A 22,807-nucleotide genomic window follows, 5' to 3' on the forward strand; every position below is an offset into this window, starting at 1 on the left:
GACTCGAGAGGTGTAACGCAGTCAAGTGCCTGCAGACAAACTGGAACAGACGTACAGATTTCTGCGAGAGAGACTGCACACTATATAACAGTCCCAGAATTAACATATAAAGCAAACATTTTGAGACACAGTGTCCCTGCTGAAAATTAGTCAGCCTCTCTGCGTGTAATTTCCTGCACTGTTTGCTCTGCTGTGCCTTGAAGATTTGATATCTTGTTTTGCCACGCAAGTGCATAATTGTACACTCTTCTGGCTTGCTTTTGCTTTTCAATTAGTCTCTCTCTCACTGTACGGTGTAATGACTTGTCATCGTGCCATGGAAATAAATCAGAATGATGGCTGAGCAGCTGCAGATCAGCTTGTTATTGTTCTCCGTGTCACTCAGGGAAACCTCAGCATTTCCAGACGCATTCATAAGTCTCCTTTTAATGACAGTGTTTAAAAATTATTATTTGGCCATTTATATTCATGTGCTCACTCTCATTGTGAATGCATCAATGAATGTATGATCGGAGAATACGATTACAAGAAAGCACAGTGCCAGAAATTACAAATTATTTTACTTTCAAAAATCTCAAAACACATTACACTCACACTGAACAGATCTATGTAACTGACTAACCCCAGTTCTCCAGTTCTACATTTCTACACACTCTGCATGGTTTATGCAGTATTTAAGTAAACACATAGATTCACCAGACAAACATCCTTTGGGATAAAGGGAAGAAAAACATAGATTTGGGGGGTAGAATGTTAATAATTCACATATTATAGCTAAAAAATATTGCAATTAAATGAGCTACATTTGCAAAATTTTCATAAAAATGACAAATTGTAAAAACATAATTATCATTCAGATCTCTTAGGGGAGCGGGATCTGTCATCTGTGACGTGTGTTGATATTTAATCAAGTGAAATACTTAGTTTAATTCCTGACGAGAGGCTGGTTCTTAGTTTGACTCAGGTCAGTGCTGTTCATTTCTTCTTGTTCACAATGTTGTTGCAAATCCAGTTCATACCATCCTGGAAAAATAAAATAACAATTGAAATCGGATTAACATGCAAAATAGTCAAATCTCTGAACAAAACCAGTTTAGATTTGAACGCTTCAGACTTGGCAGCACATTGTTATGCAGGAGGAAGACGGAGAGGTCTTTTATAAGATAAATTATGTTCCGTCTGAAGGAGAAATCAATAAATCAAACTGTGTCGTACTTGAACTCCCTCCCCGGACACAGCTGAGCAGGCCTGAATCTGCCACTCGCGGTCCCGGTATGTATGCAGGTTGAGTCCCTCAGCAATCTCACTGGCCGGTGATGCCGTGGCCAGATCCTGCTTGTTGGCAAAGATGAGTACAGGAACGCCTTTTAGATTCTCCTCATCAATCAGCTCGGACAGCTCCTGTTCACACACAAACAAAACAAGTTATTGACTGCAATGACCGTATATCAGTTTGATTAACTGACATTTTGGGTGTGCTTTTTGTCAGAGGTGAAAAATGTGTCAAGCTCACCAGTCCTGTCTCTTCAAAACGTTTTTTGTCTGCACTGTCAATAACATAAATCTGTAAAAGAGAAAGTACATGACAGTGAGGCATAATACTCCTATTTAAGATAGGCAAACAAACAAACAACAAAAAAAAAAACTTGGCATAAGTATTTTGTTCACTTGTCAGTGACACTGTTCCTGTGGCAGCAAATCAATTCTCACTCTTTTCAAAAAGGTCCCTTTACGTTGAGTTTAATTAAATTTAGCATTTCAGCATTGTGTGTCAGCTCTTTGTGCTGTAAAAAATGACTGCTGATTGCCTCCACTGTGTTTTTTGTTTTTTTTTCCCCAGTGACTTGCAACAAGTATAAAGATTTAGATGGCAATCAAAATGAGTCTCTTGCTCTTGAAATGTTTTTGGTGAAGTTTAAAGCAGTCACTCACCAACAGGTCTGTGTTTTCCAAATACTTTTTCCAGAACGGCCTGATCTTCCTCTGTCCTCCAATGTCCCAAACATTTAGTTTCATGCCATGAGAGGCAACGCTCTTGATATTGAAGCCCTGTGGTGAAACACAAAGTGGGGGTCATTGTACTGCACACTAGTGTCTTTGGCTGAATGTAGCGTCAGCACCTTGAAAGCGTAGCAAACGGTCCACAGGAATTCATGAAGAGGCGAGAGGGCAAACGCAGGTGTGCGTTATAAATTAAACACTCTGTATACGATATCATTATGCATCCGTAGCAGTGAAACCGAGGCGTCTTGATGATCCCGGTGTTAATCTGTAGCTGTTTTTCATAACACACCTCCTTTCTGTTTCAGCCAGCGAGGTTGTGTAACAAGTTTATCCTGAAGGCCAGCTGAGGGGCAAATCTGAGGATAAGTCGTGAAGGATCAAGTGCAGTGTATGTGTTCATGTGTCATGTCAGACCTAGGTTTGTACTGCCCATCTTATACTGAACTGCATGCTCTCCGTATGGTGTCTGACGAGCTGACGGTGCATGTGCTCTGTGTCTCTTAATGGTTCAGACATGGTTCATATCAGGGAATTGGATAATCACATTAGAGGTTAGATAATCACGTCCGTCGGAGATGATTCAAAAGAAATAGAAAAAAAAAAAAAAAAAGAGGACCTGATTGGGATCTTCTCAGAAATTGTGCTGAGAGCATGCAAATCAGGACGGTCATGTAAGGTTCATCTCCAGGTGAAAGGTTATTTAACAAATGCTTTAACAAGATGATCTGACATCCTCACATTGTTTTACTGATCTGACTGTAAGACCGATCATTTCATTTCCGTGTCAGAAGAGTGAAGGTCATCTGAACCTCATTGCTTTTAGTTAGAGTAAAGAGAGGGTATTGCGCTTGCGAGATAAAATCCACCAGCGCTTTTAATTCTGGGTTACACTATCATGAACCGCTCACTGCTGAAGAAATATTTCTGATGAAGGAACATCTTGTATCCAAAATGATATCACGATGACTGTAAGTGAACAAATACAACCTCAAAACATCATTTTTAAAATGCGGCATCAGGTTTTTTGTAAATGTCTTCCTGAAGGTGACGTTTGGTGTGTTTTAACAAGTAACACCCCCCCCCACCACCTTACCTGTGTTGGTGTGATGGTGTTCACGTCTTCAGAGGCGAGGCTCTTCAGCAGGGTGGTTTTTCCAGCGTTGTCCAGTCCCAGAAGCACTATCCTGACCTCCTGCTCTGTGGTTCCCTTCAGTTTCTCAATGACAGAGAGTAAGCCCTGCACAGAGGCAGAGGCAGAAAAAAAGACAGTGGCATGGGGCCGATTTGTAGCATCCGTCAGTGCATTCTGTCTTCACTGGAAATGAAGACGGGTCATTTATCACTGTATTTTAAATCCTGTCTTTCTGCATTACAGCGACAGTGTGGATTATAAGAAAAATCAGGCACTGGCTTCAGCTATTAATGGCATCCTGTATTTGAAAAAACTACAGCGTTTAAGTGTGAAGAAGAGTAAGAGCCCTGCTTTCCTTACAGGTGTAATGTTTCTAATATTATCCAGAGGTAAATTAAAAAAAAAAAAAATCAGCACACTCATCTCCTGAAAACTCATGAAAATTCAGAGTTTTCCAGTTTGAGGTCAAAGCTCTCCTTGTACACGTCACAGTCCAGCACACACATGCACACCCGTTTGGCTCCACCTACCAACCAACCTATCCAGCTACTGTGTAATACTCACCTACTCCATTCTGTACAAATGATCTGTTGCTTCTTTGTGAAAAGACTGCTGTTTATTGGAGATGTATTTCACCTTTTAGTGTGATTCATCTGAATAAAGGCCTCGCCACTGCAGACAGCTGGCAAAAGAATCTCTCTAGATTCAAATATTTCTTTTATGGAAACTGACACTACAATTTAAACTCTTGTAAACTGTTAATCAAATGAAACTAAATGTTCAATTTATATGCACAGTGCTAGTTTTTATTGTGTGTCAACCCAATCTGACAAGTCAAGGAATTTAGGTAGCCCAACCTTTGTGAAAGCAGCATCTACACACAGAAAGTCAGTGAGAATACCTTAAGATCCATTCTTTGTGGTTCATACATGTCAGAGCCACCTGTGAGAAATTCTTCTGTATCAAAACAAAAGTCAAAGATTCACATTTGGCTTTCTAAGTCCTGTAGCTGTAGACCGGGCCACTTACCTTTTGAGCTTCTCCCATGGTGGCGTGTTTCCTGTGGCTTGGCTGGAGGCTGCAGCTACATTCTCCAGTGAAGCTCACACAGGTCACCCAGGCCAGCCGTCCAGAAAAGGTACCAGCTAACTTTTTCTTTCCCCTCTGTCTCCTCAGTAAAGTGGTATGTGTGTATGTGATAGTAAAGTCTACCTGGGCGTCAATAGCCCCGTCGCCGTGGTGTTAGCAAGCAGGAAGAGGGGGAGGGTGGACGGCACTCGGATTAGGAGGCCAGAATTAGCCATAGTCATCCATGCAAAGGCCACCCCATCCACCCTCCCCCCCTTCCTCTGTCCATCACTCCATCTCCACTTTGCAGTGGCTTTACCTGGATTATCCCTTAGCCACCTGCTATGGGAAGAACCTGAGCAAACAGTCCTTCCTGCCCCTCTCACACACTCACATTTCATTTTCGTCATATGGCTGAAAATGCTGTTCATGCCGAAAAACCAATACACTGAGGGCAGCGTGAGGACTGACAGTCTTTACACATAAACTTGGGAGGATTATATTGTGTAGTTGAACTGGGGAATTTTGTGTTCCTGCGTTCATCAGTCAACTCTGAAATCCCATCTCTCTCTCTCAGACAGGAGACCATTATCAACCAGCTGCCATAAAGCTGCTCTGTGCCGTGTGCGTTCCTCTGAGCAGAGCATTCAGCAGGATTAGTTTGAACACGCCTGCTTCTGGATTAAAACATTTCTAGGCTCTTTTCCTTAACTGAACAGGCTTTCTGCTCAGTGGGTGTGGCTAACATGAATGTTGTGTTACACAAGGGATCCACTCTACATAAGCATCTAACCTCAGTTGAACACACATACTTAGCCTCAAAGACAGGGATTACAAAGATTTTATTTCTATATCATATGACAACAGCAGATTATAAAACTATATCAGTAGAGCCAAAATTGGAATATGCCCATTTGTAAGTGTTTCTTATTTAGGAGTCCCTTGGTGTGAATGGAGCTGGAGATGCAGCCCTTGCAGCCTGAGCCCTCTGCTCCCTCCTCGCTTTGTGGTTAGCTGCAGAGAAATGTGTGGCAGGCCATTAATAAGTCTGTCGCCCCTGATAATGTTCAAAGAGAACAGATATTCTACGATCTGAAGTGGGAAATATTTTCTGGAAGTTGGGAACCGTAGTCTAAAACCAGACCATACTACTGTCTGTAAACTAACTGTAGATGGAGGCAGCGGCTGTATTAGCAAACTGGCTATTCTACAATTTTTAATTTGACTTAACTCCATGTGGATCATACAAGTCAGGTGGTTGTTTAGTGTCTGTGCTATGCTGAGCTGATTGAATATACATTAATTGTATGGGATAGAAATGCAAACAGTATCTTTACCAACGTCATGCATGTAGGATGAACTATTAGAGAAATAAGCCTCCTCTCTGTTCAACTGCATAGACAACCTAAAGTGAATGCTTACCGTTGTCTCTTTTTAGCTTGAACTTCATTGCCAGGCCCATAGTCACCACCAGGACCAAGGCTGCAATGCCACTGATCACCAGGATGAGCAAACTATTGTCTAATAGAGGACACATGCAGTTACAGAGACAGAAACAGAGATGCATAGATATATGAGGTCATATGACAGTGAGGCCTTCAAGGATTTTATTATTTACTATTTACTAAAATCATGAAAGGATCCTCATCTTTCCACTTCAAATTAGGACACGTGAAATAAATCCAGGCAGGTGCCCAGTGATTAAAATGTGCACTAACTGTGTGAAATAAGCAGGAGGTTTTCAACTTACTGCTTACTTTGACATCGTGTGGGGGAGATCTATAATGGCACCATGAGTTGTTCACATAGCAGACATACTGGCCTGCGTTTTCTGAAAACACTTTTTTGAGAATGAGTTCGCTCCTGTTTGCGTTTTTTTGGATTTCCTCCCCATCCTTCTGCCACCCGAGTGTCAGATTCAAATTGGGAATGTTATGGACACAAGTTAGAGTGATGCCACTGCCCTCTGTGACGCTGGATCCGGTGCTGTTGATAGAAACCCGAAAGGCTGATGGGCAGCGTGAATATTTAAGCACAGGAAAACAGAAGTGACGTGGTTAAATAACGACCCAAACGTTGTTGTATGTGCTTCAGTGCACCACCACAGACAAGGATAATGGTACAGGTTACCTTCTTGGCAGTCTGATGAATTATTTGCATATGTTTCTGTATGAGCAAAAAGATTAAAATGTAAACATTAAAAAATAAATAAATAAATAATACATCTGTAAACAATTAGACTGCTAATGTACCTATTCTCATCATCTTATTCCAAAACCTTAGTATTAATCGTGTTTGAGTCAACTTCCAAGTACCACACCCCAAAGTCCTAGACTGGATCTAACGTACTGTACACTGTGTAAAATGGACTGCATTTATCTCGAACAAACAAAGCAGAAGAGAAGGCATTAACCATTAATGCACGCAGGTTTTTGGCAGCGAGACTCTATAGGGAACAGAGCGATAGGAGGTAGGCCATTAAGAACAATTTTCTTTTATATCCCGCCTCACAATTACTTAGTGGCAGGCAGTGTTCAGGTACATTAGCTGATACATAACATTTGAAGATACAGTCTATAAATAGTCTTAGAGGTTTTGTCTGAGTTTCTTCACCTATGGTCTCATTTTGCTGCAGCTCTCGGTCGGAGTCCTATATGTGTCATAATGTGCTGCTTTTAAGTGCAGAACAAAACAGAACAAAACAGTCATACCCTTTTCGCAAAAATATGCACAGGTACATTATAGACTCATTACCTATGATGAGTTGACCAAGCAAAAGATACAAGGATATGGTCCTCATAACCATTCTGTTGGAAAAGACCGAGGTTCAGAATAAGCTTGAGAATTGAATGAGTCATTTATTTAAATAGGAACAAAGACGCATTGAACAAATGAAAAGAAATTAATGGCACATTTAACACCTCCAGTGTGAGTTATTATATACATCTGATAAACAAACAAATAAACAAAAAAACTCCATTTAATTTTACCTGTTGCAGTGTCTCTGTCTCTGTTGTCTCTGTTGTCTCTTCACACAGCTGTATGATGACCTGCTGTCCTCTCACTCATATAAAGGAATTTGCAATGGAGAAGCATAACTGATCATAAACACAGATAAAGATGCAAATAATGCTTTCTGGAACTCCACGGAAAAAGCAGCAGTGTTTGCACACTTTCTTTTTTTTGTGGCTTGAGCATTGGCAGTCAGGCTGTTGTTGCTGGTTGCTGGTGACTGATACTCAGGATAAAAAGATGATGGAAATCTGTATACTTGTTTCTGACACATGGAGGAGATAGATAGATGGTCGCCGCAGAGAGACAGAAGCAGAAATACAGATGTGCACCTTGAGGTAAAGCCCGTAGCCAGCAGAAGTTTACCTATGCAAATGACCCACAGCCTTTGCACTCATCATGCACGGTTAAATATTAAAGGTAAGGTTATTCTGAATTGCTTGGATTACAGGCAGAACTAAATTGACTTTGAAGAATGGAGGCTTGAAAAAAACATGACAGCAGCATCATCTTTTATGAACTTCACACAAGGCCTTCATACACAGCGCATACATCGCATAGCGGCCAGTACTGATGATGGTCAGACATCCCTTTTAGAATCTTAAGTCTTAAAGAGGAAGGCAACAACACACACACACACGCACAAAATAAACATAAATAAGCAAACAGTTTTTACAGCTGTTGCCGCAACCACTTTGCACACTTGTTGTCTCCTAAAACATGATTTATGTGGACTGATTTTGACTGCAGCAGCATTCACAGCATTCAGCCAATAAACGCTTTACTGTTGCTGGCTGGAAAGGAGCTCCCCAGATGATTTCTTGACCTGGTTTCACACTGTTAACACGAGCCACTGAGAATGTTACTGTTAATCTCCACATAATATAATCCTGGAAAATTTAGAGTTCCCAGCAACTATTTTTGATGAAATAGCTTTTAGTACATTAATTTAAAATCTGCACATGAGAATGTAAGAAAAAGAAATATGAACGATATTACTTGATATTCAATTAGCTTAATGATTTACATTGCGGGATGTCAAAGCACAAATGATCATGTACGGCCAGAAACCAGGTTAGGATACTAACACAGGACAGAGACAAGTCACACAATGAAGGCAGCCTGAGCCACACATGGCAGAAACAGCAACCTGAGGAAGATGGGGAGGAGAACCACTGTTCTTATACTGCAGGAAGGATCAGGCGTGTTGGTGAACTGATTGGTGAGTGGTGATGAGAAGAAGCCGCTCGAATTCTGCAGAGTGGCCCGTCCACACCCACGATAGGCAAGACAGCCAGGGGGAGACAAAGGAACCACGAGGGAAGGGAAACAGGGAACACACTGTGGACCCACAGAGGTGGACGGGGTGACCGTGACACAAATACTGAGGTCACCCTCTACGCTTCACAGACATATTATCCTGGACAACATGTCGTCCAAATGCTCAATCATGTAACAATTGGATAATTTCTCTCCTGAAAAAAACCTTCTTTGTCTGTTCATGTCAACCTTTTTTTTTTTTTTTTTTTGCAATCTGATATCCAAAATAATCAGACAGGTAAATTGCTGACACCTGATGGATACACAGCATTTTAGCTGTTAAATGGACCATTTACTCCAAGAGGAGGATGTGCACCTTTAATTAGAAAGTCCTGCTCCACCTGGCTCATGGAGTTGTTCAAAACTGGTAATTAACTCTGACCTGAAAGCGTGCTGCTCTCGGTTGGAGTTTTCCACCTCTCTGGTCCTGTGGTTGCGTGTGTTCCCCTGAAAATGGTCACTTTCAGAGGACTTTGTCACAGCTTCTACTTCCTGGGAAAATTAGCAGCACGAAAGCAAAACAGGAAATATGACAAATGGTGGAATGTAACCAATTTCATCACAGTGCGTAAGAAGGTATGACAATCCTATCACACAAGCTAATGTGAGAATGTGTGTCAAGCGTGTGTGGTATTGGAGCTAGGGGAGGGCAGTGCTTTAAATTGTTGTCACTGTGTTGTTGTTGTTTTGTTATCCAGACTTTTGTCTTTTGCTCTAGAATAATCCTTATGTGATGGTGAACTCTATGAAAATCTGCTCAAGATAAAATTTTAAAATAATGAAAAATGTGAGGTGAGAGTTTGATTTTTCAAAAAGTGAGCAAGTCAATGAGATGTAAAGTTTAAATTACTCCTTTAGAGATATTTAAAGAGTTTGACTTATTTCCTATATTTTCTTAAACAACCTACGAGGCAGAAACTGGCATGAAATGAGCCAGTTTCTGTCCCTCTCATGACAGAGGAACTGTCATGTATTTTTTTTTTTTCGTGACTACATTTCTCATGTTACTCTGGAGATGTAATTTTGCAACCCAGACCGTATGATAGTTTAAAGTAACTTATAGTGACTAAGTACTTCGACCTTGTCAGTGTTCCCACATCAGTGTTACTCAAGATGTAGGTTGAGAACAGTTTGATCATAGTAACCATACTTCCTCTTTTGTGGCTTGTTGCTATGGCAAGACTTCCCTTCCAGGCAGGAAGTGACAAGACCCAAGTGATGAATTTTTCAAGTCTCTCTATTAAGAATGTGCATCATTTTTGGGTGGAGCACTGGGTTGTGTGCCCTGGACAGTGTGCGCATCGCATAAGGCTTCAGCTTGTAGTCTGGTGTCCGAGCCACCATGGCGAAGAACTCTAATTCCCTACGGATTCCGACTGGCCACATGGTGAGTTGGCAGCAGCCATCCATGAACCCAGTGGTTTATTTTGACATGTATGATGCAAAAAGCAGGTTTCATTTGCTCTATGTTGCTGAAGCTTGGAAATGTACCAGGAAGAGTGAGCTTGTGTTGACTGTTGAAATGTCCACTTGTAAGTTGTAGTCTTGGAATGAGCAGGGCAGGCCACGTTTTGGACTGTCTCTGATTTAATATTGTGGTGACATCTGGGCCAGAGTACCCAAAGTGCAGTTGTCTTGCGGTAGCTTGGACCTCCTCTCCTCAGCAGTGCCTTACCCCCTAGCACGATGTGTTGGTAGCAGCTGAAGACAGATCGGGCTTGCCTGAGTCAGAAGCGGAAATGGAGTCATGTCTGCTTGCCAGTCTGTCATGTGTAGGCTGAGCTGGCTTTGGTCTACTCTGTGTGAGACCATTATGCTTCATGAATTGGTTTAACCCTGCTGAATGTGTGAAAATGTATACGGCGATTCTATGGTTTGAAACGGCTCTCTGTACTCTGTTTTCTATGTTTGGAAATGTTCCTACAATTTGGTGCTGCACACAAACTGTTCGCATATCTTTCCTTTCAAAGGATTTGCAGAAAATCATAATCCTCAGATATTATCTTCAGCTGCAGTGAAGGAAAGGTGCACGACTAAGAGGATGATGAATCTTTGCTTTCTGATGTGTGTATTGGCTTCTCCTGAGAACTGTATTTGTAAGCTTTGACTTTTTTTTTTTTGTTGTTGTTTTTTTCAGCATTTTAACAAAAGAAACTGAAGAGTCACAGTGAGGCTAACACCTGCAGAAACAGCCAGCTGTTTGTTTTAGAATCAATTTAGTGTTTTCTGTAAAAGGACATTAACCTTGGCCACTGAAGAGCTGGAGCTGAGACGTCTATCGAACATACAGTTCAATAGATGAGATTGTTTGTCTCATACATGCGTAGATTTTATTTTTTTATTTTTTTTGTTACATTAGTAGATGCTCCATTCATGCAGAGATGTTTTTCACTTGAAACACGGTAACCTTTCAATATGATTGAGCAGTTGACACTGCTGTGTTTTGAGAAACTGTGTCAAGATAAACTGGATTTAATTTCAGTTGGTCCACAGATCTGACCTTTCACAGAGCTGTAACATTTAGGCACAGAAATAGATGTGATTAGAGTTAGCCTGCTTAATATCTAATTTAACATTTTGGAAGTAAATTTCAGTTTGAGTTTGTGAATGACTGTCTGTGTCCTATTCATCTTTTGCAAATATTTACACTGGATACGACATGCCTACACTCACATTCAGACTGTTTTGGAGGTGGAGCCCACAAGCCCTCTGGAACACCCAAAGCAAACCCACATGGCCTAAAACAAAAAAGCCAAACTGTGTGTGTGTGTGTGTGTGTGTGTGTGTGTGTGTGTGTGTGTGTGTGTGTGTGTGTGTGTGTGTGTGTGTGTGTGTGTGTGTGTGTGTGTGTGTGTGTGTGTGTGTGTGTGTGTGTGTGTGTGTGTGTGTATTTTTTTTCATTTTATTTTTCCTCCCCTCACACGCTTCAATGCATCACATGAAACTGATGTTTCAAAAGTTGGTGATCATATTTTCTTATATGCAGTCCTGCAGGGTTAGAGCTGTATTTCTGCACCTTGATTAACATTTGTTCAAAATGGAAATTGATGCAAGAGTTTGCAGAACTCTGAAAGCACTTGAAGAGAAATGTAAAGAACACCCCCCCCCCTCCCCAAAAAGCTGAATGAGAACTATTGTCATCAGTGTCACAACCACTTCCTGTGAGAACAGCCCTAGCTGATTACATGATACTGTTACAATGAGGAGAAAAAACCCATGCAGCTGCTTTTCACAGTTCACTTCCTAAATGTTTGACGATCTTCTTTGAATACACGTGTATGACCTGAATATGACTGAAACATGCATTTCAGCTACAGTATGGCGATGTGCTGATTTCTCTCTTTAGTTCTGTAGTTTACTGTCTTAAATTTTAACTTACATAGTTTACGGTTTTCTGTTTGTCATCCAATACCATTAGGCTTTCACCCAGAAATGAAATGGACTGCTCGCCAAGGGTGAACTCAATGAGGTGTGTCTCATCTTGTCAGATGCTTTGTTTTAATATTCTAAAGTTTCTTTTTTACACCCTCTCCACAGAGCCAGGCTGTGTCAGATGGAGGTAAGCGTGAACTACGTGTGCACTGGCAATCCTGCACATATCGCATCTCTATAGTTTGAACATGTCTGAGCAGGACAGGAGGAAATATCTGATTCACTCTCATTCTTGGTCATGCTTCTCTGTGCTGATTAAATGGGCGTGCTTGTGTCTGTATGTGCTGTAGAGTTGAACATGTCTGCACGGGGCTGTGGAGGCAGCAGCTCCAGCCTTCCGGGGACTCCGGGCGGAGAGGCCGGCCCTGCCAACAGTGTAGTGAGCTGGGCTGTTTCGTTTGAGAAGCTGTTGGAGGACCCCTCTGGTGTCCACTACTTTACCGTAAGACACATTTTTAAGGTTGTACAGTTTTATAATTTTTTTTAACAACTTCAAAAGTGTGTGTGTGTGTGTGTGTGTGTGTGTGTGTGTGTCTCTCCACAGGCATTCTTAAAGTCTGAAGTAAGTGCAGAAAACATTTTATTCTGGCAAGCGTGTGAAAAGTTCAGGAAGATTGCAGTCACCTCGTCGGATGAGGTATGACTGCTTTACATGCTGAATTTGTTTAATGGAAATCATTGTTATTTATTGAGAAAGAAAAGGTGAATGGGGGAGAGCAACTTGGTAGCTATGTTGCCATTGTGCCTGTGTGGTGATCTGCAGCTTCTATGTTTGATGTAGCAATGTTTTCTTTTTAAAGTCCATCATGGTCATCATCAGATAGCAAACGAAAACCTTTCCTGTGAACATGGATTTTATTTCCCTCACACAAATCATTCAAATAAGCTGCGTGCCAGGAAGTTAGAAACACAACCAACTCTTTTTGATGGAATTTCCCAGTGAACAGGGAAATGAATACATACAGATGTATTGCATGGCTTGCGGCGCAGATACTTGGAAAAGGCCAATTTAATTCTCTAAAGACAGCAGACCAGTAAAAAAAAAAAAACTGCACATTGGCCTTTACGTGCCTCTGAAAGCTAACCACTAAGAAGCCGGTTTGACTCACAGGGGTCTAATCATTATGTACCACTGGCTGGAAAAAAATGATTAGGAGACAAAGATTAGGTAATGATGATTCAGTCTGAGGGTGCTTTTTCTTTTTTTTTTTTTTAATTCCTCCCAGCTGAAAGCGGTGGCTCGCTCCATCTACACCACTTACCTGTCTGACAGCGCGCCGTACTCAGTCAACATCGATGAGTCTGCCAAGATAGAAGAGAGGGACTTGGAGGAGCCCACACCAGACATCTTCAACAAGGCTCAAGCACAGGTCTGTTTGGAGTCCATGCATTTGTGCAACGATGTAGTGTTTGTGACTTGGCTGACTTGTTCTAAAACTGCTCCTGTTTTCTATCAGATATTTAAGCTGATGAAGATGGACAGCTACAGGCGCTTTGTGCGCTCTCCTCTGTACCAGAGTTGCACCTTGGCAAGTGTAGAAGGAAAACTTCTACCTCAGCTCTCGAATGAGCCTGTTTGCATGGGATCATGGGAGAACGTTGCATCCAGCTACCCCTCGCTCAGCAGCAAGAAGGTAGATCAACTAGGAAAACAGCCTGAGGGATGGGGACAGGAAAAATGTGAGTGACTACTGTTTTGGTTTTATTCCATCTGTTTCTCCAACAGAACAAGACCTTGGACTCTAGTTTGCCTGATGGCAGAAGTGCCTCAGAGAAAAGGAATCAGAAAAGAGGATCCTGGGGAGGTGCTGCTTGTCAGATGGCAGAACTTGTGTTTCTGTGTTATGACTTAATGTTCATTTTTTTTTTATTATTATTATTACTTTATTTGAGACTTTCAATGTGTCCCTCTTTATTTTCCATAACAGACATATCCAACACCCAAAGTCCAGGCTACAGGAAAGAGTCCCACATGCCAGTGAAATCAATTGGCAGTGTGGAGCTTGGGTCCCTCTCCAGGCAGATGGAGGTCAGTGCAAGTCAGTGTGACAAATGGTCTGTAGCACTCCTGAATAACTAAATATAAGCTATCAGGGGGGGAAAGATTTTAGAGGAAAATCAGCCACTCATTGAATACTTCCTTATTTAGACTTCACAAACCTCCTCTTCTTCATCTGTGATGCAGAATGGCAAATCAAATCCCAGGTCTCCAGATCAGGGAGGTGGGAGTCGGCTAGAGCTGGAGGGGGGCTACTGCTGTGTCTACCTGCCTGATGGCAGCGCTTCCCTAGCCCCGACACGCAACGGCCAACCCATCAAAGAAATGCTGGCCAGCCTTTGTGAAAAGAGAGGCTTCCCACTGAAAGATGTCGTCATCTACCTTCAGGGGAAGGACAAGGTTAGCTGCTCCGTCTCCTGCACAAGAAACGGCTTGAAACCAATAAGCTTTTCAAAACTGTCACTGCAAAGTTGTTTTGCAACAGGCTGTGTGAGAAAGATGACTACCCTGTTCCTGTGCCAACATCCTCTGAACCTCTCGCAGCCTCGTCCCACTCCCTCTTGTGTTGTCTCAAACCTTATGAAACTGTATTATAAAGTGCCCCTGTTGGCCCTCGCGTCTCTGAAAATGCCTTCAATTTCTCCGTGTCTGATGCACTGTTACTCTCTCTCCAGCAGCCCTTATTGCTGGACCAGGACTGCGCCGTTCTGAGAGATCAGCAGGTCTCTCTCGAGCTCAGGGTGACATTTGCGTGAGTCAACTGTCACTTCCTTTGCTTCCCCTCCATTTTTTTCTTTTTTTTTTTTTTTTCTTTCCTGTCTTTGACACCCGAGTCAACTTTCACACCTCCATCCCACGATAACACGTCTCTACTCACAATATTAGAGGGAAGTACTTGTTTTGCCACCTCATGCTGATAAATTTGTGGGCCGAAATATCTTGACGCATCATTCACACTGTGCAATCACATAAGTTGCTATATTAAATCAAATCTGTGTTTCTCTGACTGGATCTTTAGTTATGCACTACTGCTGTTCCCCTTCGTCCAGTCTCTTGGTAGTATCTAGGGAGGGGAGGACTTTTTTTTTTTTTTTTTTTTTTTTTTTTTTTTAATTTTTTAATTTAATTCCTGTTTTTCTCCATTTCAGACTAGAGATTGCCTTTACTGGGAAGACTATGGGGATCGTGGCAAAATCTAGTAAGACACTCCAAGATGCTCTCTCTGTGGTAATGCAGAAGCACCACCTTAAGCCGCAAGAGACCCTGGTCACCATGGTGAGTGAATGATCTTTATCCACGAATGAGGCCACCGTTACTAGCACAGGCTATCTAGGAGTTATTCAGATAAGGTTTCTTAAAAAACCCCGCCTTGTCTAATATTTCATATAAAAAAATTAAAAATCTTGTCCAAACCCCTCCACTTCTGACTCCCTACCTCAAGCAGCCGTTGTGAGGGAACAGTTTACATGCAACTGTCGATGTAAATATTCATATGAAATTGGTAATTTTAATGTGATTACTGCATCTGGAGGTGTTGCACCATTGTGCTAATGAAAACAAATACACTTAAAAAAAAAAAGATTTATTTGTCAGGTGTTGATGCTTCCTCATTTAGTCTCAGCATCTGTCTAGCTGGAATAATTCATGTTCTTTTCTTATTTGTTGAAGGTTGGAAGCGACGAGCCCATGAACATGAGCGACACTGTATTCAAATTGGCTAATAAGACGCTGCGACTTGACAAAAACAAAGGTTAATGTTCTGTCCCATGGTACTTTTTTGAAAAAGTGAACCAGAAAGAATCATGTTCTCAAACAAAGTCATTTACTGACTACGCTGCTCCTCCCAAAAGCACACAGAACCCCAATTGATTAATGAACAAATAAAGAGTTCCTTCAGGACTTTTCTATCCTGTTAGCTGTAAAGTGTGTAATCACCTCTGAATGCTGCCTGACTCTTGCTTGTGTCTTTCTTTTTTATTTAACTGATTCTTTAGTGTTATTTAGAAAGTGCTTCCCTATTTCTTGGCTCTCTCCCTCTTAGCTGGCGGGGAAGAGAGTCCTTTTACTGCCCTGGTTTTTCTGCATCAATGTCTCCATGTTCCTCCTTTTCCTACTCTGATTCCTTTGTATGTGTCTCCATTTTTTTTCCGTGGGCTGACATGTCTTAGTCCATTTGGTTTGTTGAGTGCAGTGTCACTTCAAGTTCACTCACCTCATTTCCCGACTGCTGAGAAACCAGAACCAACTTCGCTTTGGTCCTCCTGGGATACAAGCACTAGACTCTTATCAAAACTATTTTCCCTCCTCCTAAACAAAGTGCATGGAGCTGAGGTGGGGAGAACTGATCTACTTTTATTCTTGTCAAAAACATTTTACCTTGCTGATGTCGGTGTGAATTGGGAAGCTGGGCTGTGTAGCATCACCAGCAGTCCGACTACTTTCTGTATTGCTGGAAACTAATGTGCAGCTTTGTGGTTTGAACAGGAAGAGACCCGGCCAGCAATCCTAAAGGCAGTGCTTCTGCTGCAGCCACACAGGTGAGACATTTTTGGTTGACTGTGGGGGCTCCTGAGATTCTTTCAGTGATTATCACTATAGAATAAAATGTTGGACACTGCTGAAATTTATCACCCCCCCCAAAAAAAAAAAAAAAAAAATCACATCTCTCAAATGTGTAGTTTTTGTAGTCTTGTGAATTTATGGAATTAAAATTTTAGATTACTGGGATCTGAAACCTGTGAAAACCATATTTTGATTGACAATGGTGGGCTCAATTCTGATCACAGGCCAGAGCTGTGAGAGGCGGTGGTACGGAGGCCCGAACATTGCTGCAGACGGACAGAGCTAAGACTCAGCCCAAGCCCAGTAAGAACCGCGACATGGATGGTAGGAGACCTGAGCAGTACTGGAGGGTTTGGCAATATGCCACTGTATCCTATAAGTTACGTAAAATGGCAAACATCAACAAGAAATCCATAAGTGTGTGGTAGCGCCCGCGCGCGTCTAACCACTGGTGGAAATGTAATCATACCAATCAGTCAGTGAAATTTGACATTATAGACAACACTGTTGTCATCTCGCCAAAACACATTGTCCTCAGGCCAGGAGCCATCAAAAAATCTTGACAGTAAGTGAACTCGCCACAAAGTCACTTTCATTATAGCACAATACTTCACACAATTCTTCCTCAGCAGAGGGAAGGGAATTAAAAATTTCAATAACAAATTTTATAGATAGATTATGAAGATGATCATTACACCAATCAAAACCCCTTAAGGCTAAAATGGGCGTGATTAGACTGACTCAGTCACTGTTCTGAAGGTCAAGGAGGATTTAAATGTCAAGTTTATTGCTAGGATTCATAATACATTGCTATAAAGTAGCATGATAAATGCGTATCATCCAAACAGCACAGCACCTCAATTACTTTTTTTAAAAATTCCTAATTTATTTTTTTCCCCACTTACTCCTAATCAGCTAAGATAAAAATGACAAATGCATACACATTTGTCACTTTTGTCGATCTCGTCTTGACGAGAACACCGAAATGAGCATATTTTCTGTGCGTCAGGGTTTCTGGACATGTTGACAAAAGCCCAGTGCTGCCGAGTTGATGACCAGAGAGGCCTTCTGACCAAAGAGCACCTGGAGATTCCTGAATTTCTGCAGGTGTCCACAGACCAGGGGCCAGGCACGGAGCCCGAGGAGCCCGGTACGACCAGCTCCTCCACTGCACCTTCCACAGAGGAGTCAGGAGACGCGGCATCTTTACCGTCAGCCTCAGATGGGGCAGGAGAGGGGACCAGTGACTTAAAGGAAACCAACCAAGACTTAAAGGAAACTGCCGTTTGAAAGATTTTGAGTGGGATGGAAAAAGACATGATCAAAACCACAGCAACTGTTTTCAACATGTCAAAAGACTCATTTTAGTCCAAAATGTACAAGCACTTTGTTTTATTGTTTATGAATAAGCTGTGAGGAGCAGGGCGCTGCCAGCTCCGCCACTGATGAGGAACGCATTTCCAGTATAGTGTCATTTGAAAACACTACACATCCAATGGCAGAATGTTTGCTGTGAATTGCTTAATCCGCCAAAAACCTATAACAGAAGTTTTGGTTAAACATCAGTCTTATTGTTTTCTTTAATATCGCTGTTTCTCTGTCAAACATTGCTCTTGCATCTCAAGCTTTTCTTTTAATCGAGACATGTCTCTGCTCATGAACATGTGACCGCCCAGAGTGCAGTTTATAGACTCCGTCCATCCATTTGCTATTTATGATGCTTATCTGTGAAATTTGCAGGGATGCTGGAGCAATCCCAGCTGATGTTGGGCAAAGGTACACCCTGGACAGGTCGCCAGGCTCATGCAAGGCCAATTGTTTTCCAAGTGTGTTGCACGATTGGGTTTTTGCCATTTGTATAAAGATTTTGAAATATTTTTGTGATTTATAGATGAATTTTTAATATTTGAAATTGCTTAATTTTGTGTGCTAGTGTGAGATTTTGAAATGTGTTGGTGGCACTAAAAGGCATTTGCTGTGATGGCACTTTGTGAAGTCCGGGCGAATTTGAGGTCATGATGGACTATGTATATGAAAGAAATGTCCCACAGGGTGTATCATAAGAATTAAAGCGTGCTCCTGTTATGTCGGCATTAGGTGTCTTTCAGCGTCTACCACTGAGTCACTAAGGTCGGTTTCTGGTGTGACAGAGGCTACGTGATGGGGTTTCATATGTAGCACAGCCAGACACCAGTGCCTCGGTGGACTAGCAGTATGAGTCATGCAGTCTCAAGCGGGTCTAATCTAGATGTGTGTAGGTGTCACTTGTAGGTAGGTTTGATTACATTATGCATTCATCTGTGTGGTACAGAAATCTCTCTCCAAAAGTGCTGTCACATAATGATGTCATTTTTGCACGGTGACGGGGATGGTTCCACTGCTGTGATTGGGTCTTTGCAATTGGTTCGCAGCCAATGACCGGCTTCGTCTGTCTACCGACTTGTTGCTGGATGGTGGATTCCAGTTCAGAAGCCTGAGAGGATGATTACGGTTCTATTTGGCTGTTGATCACAAAGCAAATAGGATGAGTCATAGATGAATTAATCCACATGGAATATATCAGTGCGTTTTATTTATATATATACACATACATACATACATACACACACACAAATGAGACCTGAGGTTAGGGAAGTGTCTCCTTGGTGTGTATCATCATATTGTCGATTGTAATTAACCTGAGCAGGACATGAAAGCATTAATGTGAAGCTTACATCAACTGTTTGCCACAAACACATCTGCCGACTGCCAGGCACGACCCCATTAGCACACAGAGCTAGCGTACCACCTGGTGCTGTGCTGCCTGTGCGTGTCCATAAATGTATGAGTGGTGCGTCGGCAGAGCTATGAATGGGCAGCGAGGGGTGTGCTCTCGCAGACACCATCACAGCAGTGAGATGAAGAGTGCCATCTACACCACTGCGCGTCTGCTGAACTGAGAGGAGAAAAGAGAAGGAGGAGAGGTGAGTGGCTGAATTTTCCCCCAGCCATTTCATGAATCTTTCTTTTTGTTTGTTTTTGTTAGGGAGTCATCGCTGTGCTGGCTCAGTCAGATGTGTCCGCCTGTGCTCCTGTCATCCCTTATCATCCGTCGTCTCGTTTGGCAGTGCATTCTTTGCTTGATTAGATGCCTCGTGCTTTCTTGACATACGCCACCTTATCTCATTCACAGAAAAGCTCACATTTTCATTCAGATTGCGTGCCAGTGCTTCCTCCTCGCTCTGTTTTATTTAACACTTTCAGCTTGAGCTGAGCCCCGTGGTTAAGTCCAGTGTACATTTGGGGAAGATGAGGTTTGGACTCTCAACAAATCAGTACCATCTACAGGATCAAGTTAGGAAAATAAACCCTTCCAAGAGAGCCCTGCAGAAGAGTATATACACGGTGTAAAACAAAACCCATCCATCAAATCAATGCTTGTACATCCCTGTAAATTGAAATGTGCTGCTCAGCTGGTGCTGGACAAGATCTGCGCTGAGTGTTTTCACCAACACCGACTCAGTTGTCAGATGAGAGGAACATGGCTAAGCGGAGATTCAGGCTCCGGCCGGCTGTCTGACTCTCCCCATCAGGATGAATGTAGTCAGGAATTGGCAGTGTCTTAATTTGTGTGTCTGAGAGACACCTGACTATGGTAGAGTTGGCAGCCCATCATCGGTAATTACAGGACATGATGCCCTTGTCACTGTGAGCCGTCTTGCTGTGCTCTCCATCCAGCTGCTGTAGCAGTTACTGCCCTGACCAACTCTATGGACTCATCTATGTTCTCCTGCACAAACAGGTGAGGGCACAATGTCACACCAACCCTTCAATTTCACTTCCTGCACTCGAAGTTCAGTTCTCTAAAATGTTCACCCCCCAACTCGCAGTTGAGGGGACATTTCCTGTTATTGGCTTTGCTGCCAGATGGGTGAAGGAAAGCTGATGAACACAGTTTGAAAGATTGACATCTTTTCTGTTCTTGTAAAGCTCTCACAGATTTCGTTTAATCTTAAGAGGGGTTTTGCTCCTTAGTTGAGAAGTTAATTAGTACTGACATCACACTCAATGCTATGCCAGTCTTAGACCTTTTATTCCACTGAATTCAAATGAAGGAGCAAAATTGCTGCTTATCATTTCATTCAGGGTGTCAGAGTGAAGATGGAGGAAAAGAAATGAAAAAATGGGGAGGTAAAATACACTCTGACCGTCCTTGCAGAAGAAATTCTCGAGTAGCTTTTAAGGTGAAAGTCTGTGTTGTGTGCCCATGAAATAATGTATGAGAATTTTGTGCATTTGTGCGTGCCCCAGTTTCATTGTGCTTCCCACAAAAAGGAATATTTGGACGTGCCACTTTGGCTGTTGTTGGGTAGCTCATGTGGATTAATTGATGTTCCTAAAAGTGTGTAAACCTCCTTTTGCACGCACTCCGGTTTAGTCTACTTGGCCTTACTTCTACCGTCTCCTTGCGTCTTGCCTGTGAAGGTGCAACTCATCTAACCACAGACAGTGACAGAGAAAAGCAGGAAGCATTGCCCTCAGTGATCTGGCCAAGTAAAGCACTCAGGCCTCCATGAAGACATCAGAGCCCAGATTAACCTCCTCTGTTCGTTAAAGGCCTGTGATGAACATTTTAGAGTAAGTGCAGGGAGTCCAACGGCTTTGTGCACCACAGAGTGCAGCAACTGAACCGTCATGTATGTGTTAATGGTCCTCCTTTAAAAGAAGCTGGGAACTCTGCATTAGCACGGTCCCTCTGGTGCAGCTCATTGTGTTTGTGAATGCCAGCTTGCAGGTAGGGCTTTGTTGAATGTCACACATCACCCTGTCCATCTTGGACTTCTGAATGAACTTCCCTGCAGCACCAAATGTTCCTCTTTCGTGACAGCTGACGTCAGGCGCCGCAGTAGGTGAGTTCCTGTCAATCGGCTCCCGTTCATTGAAGGCTAAACTGGAGAGCAGAGTTGTGGACAATTCACTGCAAATGACGTTCCTGTTTTGATTTGATCTTTGAGCTGTGTACATCGCTGTTTCAATAGGCCACATCTCGACAGAACTGTCAGAATTGTATATCTAGGAAAGAAATAACTTCATGAGTAATTAATGCCAAACAATTTTCCAATGACAACTGTCTATTAAAGTACACTTCCTCAGTTGGTTCAAAATTCACAAACGCACATAACCAACATCAGTTATGGTTATTTTAATCAAAAGAGCTGAGTTTTTTTTTTTATGTGTGCCTCTTTGTGCCATGGCCCAAACAGCTCTGCACCAATCTGGAATTGATTTTCATTTTACCCAACACTTTGTAGGATTTACGGAGGACTGCCTGTAGAAATGGAATATAACGTCAATCATTACCTTTTCAATTATGTATAATCACTAAGAAGCACTGAGCCTCTCATCACTTGAGCCTGCCGCGCTCACACAGAGACCCAGAACAGCCAATCCGAACACATTTTCTATTAAATGACTGTAATACCACCTCTAAGCAAACATTTACAAATGATATTGATTTCTAATTGCTCCATTGTTATGAAGACTGACAAATTAAAGTTATACTGACTCATTTAGTAGTGTTTCCTTTTAACTATTGTCCCTGTGATGTTTGCATGAGAAGTTATTTCACATTTAAAAAGAGGAATGTGGACTCAGTCAGGCCAAAGACTGATGTTGAAAAAAGGAAAAAAAAAAATTCAAATCTCACACACACACACACACCATTTTTTTTTGTGATTGTGTCTTTAGTAATGATTTATTGAACGTTTGAGACAGACCAAACTTCCTGGGGATTTCAGCTGGATCCTACAGCCTCCATTATCTGTATGACTCACCTGTAACTCTGGAGACCAGTTATGATATAGAAGGCCATTAGATGCAGCTGGAAGCTTTAAAAACATCAAATGACTGCCCCTTTTAGATGTTGGCTGGTTGGTTTGTTGTTTTTTTTTTGGACAGGCTGCTGTTTAAAATTAATACTGCAGCTTAATGTTTATTTTGATAGCAATGCATTCAAAGCACATCTTCAAAATTCCATCATGTGTGCCTGAGGTTACATTCCCATCTGTTATCCTCCATTTAAAGGCCTTGCAGATTACCCATGAAGCACCTGTTCATGCTGAGATGCCATTGTTTTTGATCAAATCGAACTGGTCAGATGTCAGGCAGAGGCAGATGTCCACAGGCAGCACTGAGGTCTTTGAACTATAAAAATCCCCCATAAACTGACTGTGACACAGAGGTTGTCTTCTCTGCGGCCACACTCCAGACACCAGCTGTGGATGTGGCAGGAGCTGTTG

General features: G+C 42.1%; 2 protein-coding genes across 5 annotated transcripts; one reads left to right on the forward strand and one right to left on the reverse strand.

Annotated features, from left to right (window-relative positions):
* Positions 1-635: 635 nt before the first annotated feature.
* Positions 636-4,183, reverse strand: arl3l1 (ADP ribosylation factor like GTPase 3, like 1). The gene is made up of 6 exons (XM_029512691.1): positions 4,166-4,183; positions 3,098-3,241; positions 1,933-2,049; positions 1,514-1,564; positions 1,216-1,401; positions 636-1,023 (listed from the first exon to the last, which is right to left on the reverse strand). The coding sequence occupies exons 1-6, from the start codon at positions 4,181-4,183 to the stop codon at positions 976-978; spliced, it is 564 nt and encodes a 187-aa protein (XP_029368551.1). The 3' UTR covers positions 636-975.
* A 5,610-nt stretch (positions 4,184-9,793) lies between these two features.
* rgs14b (regulator of G protein signaling 14b) lies at positions 9,794-18,678 on the forward strand. Of its 4 annotated transcripts, none has more exons than XM_029512310.1 (15): positions 9,794-9,923; positions 12,074-12,095; positions 12,259-12,410; positions 12,513-12,605; positions 13,195-13,338; positions 13,426-13,602; positions 13,695-13,773; positions 13,897-13,997; positions 14,154-14,366; positions 14,642-14,718; positions 15,116-15,242; positions 15,636-15,717; positions 16,452-16,504; positions 16,754-16,832; positions 17,539-18,678. In XM_029512310.1, exons 1-15 carry the CDS (start codon positions 9,879-9,881, stop codon positions 17,817-17,819), a joined length of 1,725 nt encoding a protein of 574 aa, XP_029368170.1. In that variant the 5' UTR covers positions 9,794-9,878; the 3' UTR covers positions 17,820-18,678. The 4 variants fall into 4 exon arrangements, with proteins under 4 accessions (XP_029368170.1, XP_029368169.1, XP_029368168.1 ...); XM_029512309.1 differs by having other exon boundaries at positions 14,645-14,718; positions 16,754-16,853; XM_029512308.1 differs by having other exon boundaries at positions 16,754-16,853; positions 17,539-18,677.
* The last annotated feature ends 4,129 nt before the right edge of the window (positions 18,679-22,807 follow it).

This window comes from Echeneis naucrates, chromosome 10 (genome assembly GCF_900963305.1).
Source record: "Echeneis naucrates chromosome 10, fEcheNa1.1, whole genome shotgun sequence".
NCBI lineage: Eukaryota > Metazoa > Chordata > Actinopteri > Carangiformes > Echeneidae > Echeneis > Echeneis naucrates.